This window comes from Morone saxatilis, unplaced genomic scaffold (assembly GCF_004916995.1).
Source record: "Morone saxatilis isolate NCDOM2014 unplaced genomic scaffold, NCSU_SB_2.0 Contig4, whole genome shotgun sequence".
Lineage (NCBI taxonomy): Eukaryota > Metazoa > Chordata > Actinopteri > Moronidae > Morone > Morone saxatilis.
In genome coordinates, this window is record NW_023339984.1 from 14,116,810 (window position 1) to 14,122,879 (window position 6,070).

Consider the following 6,070-nt stretch of genomic DNA (forward strand, 5'->3'; position numbering starts at 1 on the left):
TAGAAATAAACAAATTATTAGCTGGTTTTTGGTTTGTTATAAACTTGAAAATTAAGACTTAAGATTATTAAAACGACGATGATAAAAACATTTTCCTCAAAGAAAACTTCTTATTTTCGAATTATAAGTTACAGTTTTACATTTCTAGACAATCTCACTAAAACGGAATCACATTCAACAACGAAACAATCTGAATTCTCGCGTAGTGAAGCTTTCTTATTTACTTTAATATATAATATAAACGTTTAATCTCTACATCCTGCGTTGTAACAGGCAAGCTGTGAGGCTTTACAGAACGACATCTGCTTCACCTGGGAGAAACGTGTCCGGCTCTGTACCTTGCCAGCGCCTTCAAATAATCCTTCTTGGCCGCTTCGTTTTTCCTCTTGTACACCTGAAAGGATGAACAAGGTAAAAAAAGCTCAGACAGTCGGACTGGCGTCACGTCGTTCCCTGGGGCGGGAGTTTCCTCCCCCTCACCTGCTTTCTGGCTTCCTCCCCCAGGCTGTCCCACATCTGAGGCCACTATCTTGGAAACTTCTCCAAACGTGGCGTTTGGGATTTTGTCCCTTGATGTCGCCTGCGTGCCCTGAAGAACAAAGCGGTTAGGCCGACACCGTTTTATGAGGCTTCGTTCGGGTCTTTCCGGTTTCGGCGGCTTCTTCGCTCTTGCCCGGCTTTCCTGCTTTGGGCGTCCGGGACAGCCGGGAGCTGCTTGGAGGCGGGGCGGAGACGGCGACTCGGACAGGGAGGGTCGAAGAGAGATGACTCCCGGAAGACGGCCAAGCGAGACGGGAGATCCACCAAACACGCTCGTGAGGTGCGAAGGAGGAAGAGACGCAGGCCAGAGTTAAAGGATGTTTCGTGTTCATGTATTACGTTGTATTTCTTGAGGAGTTTCCCACGTTGGATTTGTTTTTTTTTTTATTTTTTTTTTTATGTCAGAGGATTTAAAATGTGCAAACTGGTTGGTGTAAATCAGAATCTAAAGGAGGGATTAATTGTGTTTAAGTTTGGAGTTATTCCTGTAATATTTTAAAGGATTAATGTACAAATAAGGCTTAATTGCACTTTTTCATCTTATGTATTTAATTAAACTTGTAAATTGATCTTTTATAATATTTATTAACTGTAATTTGACTTACTTATTAACTGATAAATGATACTATATTAAAACTGTAAATTGGATCTTTATATTATATTAAACTGTAAAATTTGATCTTTACTAATATTAAACTGGTTAAATTTGATCTTCTAATATTATAAACTGTAAAATTTATCTTTTTACTAAATTAAACTGTAAATTTGATCTTTTTATTTATTAAACTGTAAATTTGATCTTTATTTATATTAAACTGGTAAAAATTTGGATCTGTATTTTTATAATCTTTTATATTTTGTTCTAATTTATTATAAAATGTTTGTATAATAAATGTTTGTATAATAAATGTTGTTTGTATATCTGGAGTTTTGTAACAAAAATATTTCCCCTGGGATTATTAAAGTCTTTCTGATTCTGATTAATAAAAACTCTGGATTGCTTTTGAAACTAAAAACATCCTCGTAGAGTCGAATATAAAAACATTCCTACCGTGTCTTTGTTCTGATTTAACTTTGGTAAACAAACCTGATTACACTGACTCACGTTCCCTGTGTGCAGAATCACCTGAAAACCGTTTTAAAATCTCAGATATTAAACATTTACGACTTATTAACCATCCGCTTCGTTAGGACGCTCGCAGACGACGCTGGTGTTCGGGGCCTTTAGAGCCTCACCCTCCTAAAGTCATCCATGTCGTCATCCTGGAGCGAGCTGGTGGGCGACGCCGTGGCCGACAGAGGGTGGTCGGGCGACTGGGGGCGCTGCAACATGCTCCCGCCTCCCAAGCCGAGCCCCAGTTGAGCGCTGAGCTCCGACTGGTCGATGGTGGTCAGCTGGTTGGACCCCAGCAGGCTCTGGCTCATGTCACCCAGCGGGACGTCGATGGTCACCGGGGACGAGCTGCTGAACTGGGAGCCGATGGGATGACCGAGATCCTGGAAAGACGGGAGCGGGAGAACGTGAGCGAGTGAAGACTTTTGGTGTTTGGAGATAACTTTTTGAGATGTTAGAACTCACCATTCCCAGCGACGACCCCAACAAAGCGCTTCCCCCCGACTGGTTGATGACTCCCAGACTCAGGTGCTCCAGCCCCTGCGAGGGGGCGTTGACGAAGGTGGAGGCGAACGAGGGGTCGTCCCCTTCCACCACGGCGTTCCCGGGTACGACCACGCTGTCGGAGGGGCCGGCGTCCGACAGCTCCCCGAAATGGGACACCACGTCGGACACGGTGAGCGCCGAGTCCGGATCCAAAGAGATGGGAGGAATCTCGAACTCCTCATCGCCGAGGCTGGGAGTGTGGAACGTCTGGAGGGCGGAGAAAAGAAGAAAGGAAGAAAGGAAGAAAAGAAAAAGGAGAAAACGGGTTTGTAAGAGGTTGGGGTGGAGAGGAGCGACGTGACAAATTTGGAAAAAGGAAGGAAAGAGAGTTAAAATAAAGTCGGGAGGAAAAGTATTTTGGACAAAAGATTTGATTTTTCTACGATTCTGAAAAAAAAACGTCTCTCTAAACTGGATCACCATGGCAACACATGCTGCTAACCTGCACACCGTGAATCTGCGACTCATTCAAAACACTTCGCTTTTGGCGTTTCTATTAAAAACCTGTTTATCACACTTCGTTTATCACATTTCTACAGCTTTTCTACTTCTTCCATTGTCTGGTTTCCGTCGATCAACGCTCCGTGCGTGACTGGGACGACGTTGCACGTGCTTTGCGACAGGGAACGCTGCCTCTTTTTACATCCTTATTTAACGTTTCAGTCTATCCCTGATGAGTGAGAAATGCGTAAATACACTTTTATATTTTACTTTTTTTTAAGATATATTATGCTACATTATATTATTCTGACAGTGTTTTGATGATCCGCTCGAACTTGTCTCATAAAAGCGACAGTGTAAAAAAAAAACAAAAAAGAGAAAATAAAAGTGAATTTAAGTAAAGAGGGGTGTGAAATATAAAGTATTTATAAATGATTCATACTCCACCAGCAGATCCAGCGAGGTTGAAGAGGTCGATGGGTTTAGTGGCACACTAAAAGATCGTGAGTATGTCAGTAAGTAAAAGGTCATGGCTCACATTACGCTGCAGTTTCTTTATACGTACTCATTTAACCACCGACATTAAATGGTTCATACAAACAGAACAAACAGGCCTCATCGTGTACGGCTCGTCTTATCTTTATCTAACAGGTAGTTTAGGCGTAGATGTAGTGTCGTTAATGTCGTTTAAAGCTGAGTTTGTGCCACTGATGTGTAATACTGCATTCGAGTCACAGAGCTGAGCGTCCGGTTTCTTTGCAGGGTCGTTTAACGACACTTACACCGCTCTGATCCAGTCCGTTTATTTATTATAAACTTTATTTCCTAATCCAGGGAGCTGGAAACCACAATACTCAAATACATTTTGTACGGCACGAGATAAAGTAAGTATGTCGTGCTGTGTGAAATTGTAAAATGTTGCATAAATATTGACGAATATATCAAATAATGAAACTTTAAAATGTGGTTTGTGGTCGTAAAAACCGAGCAAACTACAATTTTACACCATTTTAACGTCATTTTGCTGTATATTTTTACCTCTTTATGATTTATTGGAAATAAAACAATGTTAAAAAGTAAGAAACCAATCGTTGGTTCAACCTGACACACGTTAACTGTGAGAAGAGAGAGGTATCGAGTAGATATTCTGTCGCCTGGGGTTTGTCTGGATTAGGAAATAGAGTTTTAATTTAGTAAATTAGTTAAAAAATATATTTTAGTTTAAGTTTTTTCATCCGAATGTTTAAAAGAGTCTTTGAGGAAGCTGAGATCTTCTTCAGATCTTCTCCAGGTGTTTATCTTTCAGGTATCTTTAAAGAAACACAATCCAAAACTCGTTAACTCTGTGACTCCAACGCACGTGTTTAAAACATGAAATATACATTATATAATCTGCACAGGAGGACGGGATGGGAGGCGGGGACTCTGTGGAGATAAACAAATCCTGTTAGAGGAGAAATTAAACGCCACATTATTTTCCAGAGGTCAAACAAAAAGGTCTACCTCTGAAGAAGAGAGGAAAGGATGGCCGGACCCGGATATTGTCAGGTAGTTGTCGCTGCCTCCAGGGAACTGAAACATATAATAAAACAAAAAAATAAGGTGCGTAAGTTAGAAGTAGATTTCTAAATGTTTTCCCATATTACTCGTCATTTTTTTGACATTAAAGCTGCAGTAGGAAACTTTTATTGAAGTAACTTTACGTCGGATTTGCTGAAGCTTTCACTATATCCTGATAGAGAGAGATAATCTGTGGAAATATCAGCTTTGTTTAAACGTCGGGGTCCCCAAAAGTGTTTGTATCTGAAGCTCCTGGGAACGAGCCTCAACAATAAACTACCTTTTCTGGCTCGGAAACACCAAAAAAAAAGAGCCGGAAGAAGCAGAATACCTGTCAGGATTTAAAGAAAGCTTCACCAAAACACGACAAATAAATACCTCAACAAAAACCACCACAGGGAGCAATCCCAACCAGCAACCAGGGAGGCAGCAGAGCTACAATAAGTCCAGTAAAACCCAAACAAACAAGGTAATATCTAAAATAAAACCCTGATGCGTTCACTGACCAAGCCTGTTAGTGCAATAACGTAAAGCCCACACAAACACGTCACCCTGTGTGTGTGTGTGAATCACGTTTGTCGCCCCATTCATTGAGATAAAAGTCACCTTGTTGTCAGAGTCAAATCCATTGAAAGACTGCGGATCCAAGAACTCTGGATCGCCGTCGTGCTGCCCGGTACCGTCCGTTAAATCCGAATAAAAATTCAGGTCCATCTTTTCAACCGGGCCTCATATGTTAGCTGTGAGGCTCTTCAGTTCAATTCAAAGACGTTTTAACGCGATAAAACCGGAGCTCCCTCCCGTTTAACCTGTGCTTAAACTGTGGGAGAGGAGCTGTAACGTTATTAGTGTTTATTTTTTTATATTTATATGTATTTTTTTTTTTTAGTGGGGTTAGCTCAAAACGACTAGAACCGGAGCATGTGTAACGCCAGCAGCCGGGCCAGAAATAACCTCTCTGCTGACCGCCTGTCTACCCGAGGTAACGTGGCCGGTCCCGGTTCTTTATTGCGGACTTGTCCCGAACCACGGGTGTGTTTTTATTTTATTTTTTTTTTAGCTTTATTATCTGTCTTTGACGCAAAGCTGCAGTGCTCCTCCGTTGGCCCCGGCGCTCGTTTGTCCGCCGGACCTCAAACGTGACATTCGAACCAACGGCTAACTAACCGACACAACGTTTAACGGTTTAACGGTTTAACGGTTAAACGGGGAGCTTGCGGACGCCGTTACCGGGGGTTTCGGGTACCGGACGGGGGGTAAAAAAACACACAAAACGCCGGTGATCGTTTTCAAGGTGTCTGACAGGGAACGAACCCCCCGTTTTCGCTTCGTGTTGGCCCGGGCCAGGCTGCTCAATGGATCCCGAGCCCCGGATCGCGGGTGGGATTAAACGGGAAGGGCCGTTGGTCAAGTTAAACGAGGTCGGCGCCGGATGTGGAGCGACGCCAGTTTCAAAATAAAATCACATGCGAGGGAAAAGGAAAACACGAGTGGCTTTAAATTATTAGATTTTATTTTTTTGTCTCTCGTTAAAGGTTAATTAATTAAATTCTGACTCTTATACCCAGCCTGAATCTATGAGTTACATTAATGCACATTCCCTGGATAATGTATTTAATTAAATAACTGTCATATTGTGAATATTGTGTATGTACTGTCTCTTTTTATTCTCTCTTTTTAACTTTATTTATATTTTTCTGTGTTTTGTTACGCACCAATTTACCGAGACAATGTCTTTAAACTGATTCTGATTCTGAGATTTAATCCTGTTAACGCTGTGAGCTTCGAGTCTGCTTCTAATGGTGGATTAATTTACATGTTGTTGTACAAATTCTGCTTCAACAAATAGAAATGTATTAATTAATTAAA

General features: G+C 41.6%; 1 protein-coding gene across 1 annotated transcript in view; it reads right to left on the reverse strand.

Annotated features, from left to right (window-relative positions):
- The window catches only part of LOC118338490 (TOX high mobility group box family member 4-like), an 8,704-nt gene extending 2,851 nt beyond the window's left edge, over nucleotides 1-5,853 (reverse strand). Inside the window, 9 exon segments of the mRNA XM_035675800.1 lie at nucleotides 312-394; nucleotides 481-516; nucleotides 518-588; nucleotides 591-714; nucleotides 1,777-2,037; nucleotides 2,120-2,407; nucleotides 3,084-3,134; nucleotides 4,145-4,213; nucleotides 4,808-5,853. Coding sequence (XP_035531693.1) covers nucleotides 312-394; nucleotides 481-516; nucleotides 518-588; nucleotides 591-714; nucleotides 1,777-2,037; nucleotides 2,120-2,407; nucleotides 3,084-3,134; nucleotides 4,145-4,213; nucleotides 4,808-4,915 — 1,091 coding nt within the window. The 5' untranslated portion in view covers nucleotides 4,916-5,853.
- Between the last annotated feature and the right edge of the window lie 217 nt (nucleotides 5,854-6,070).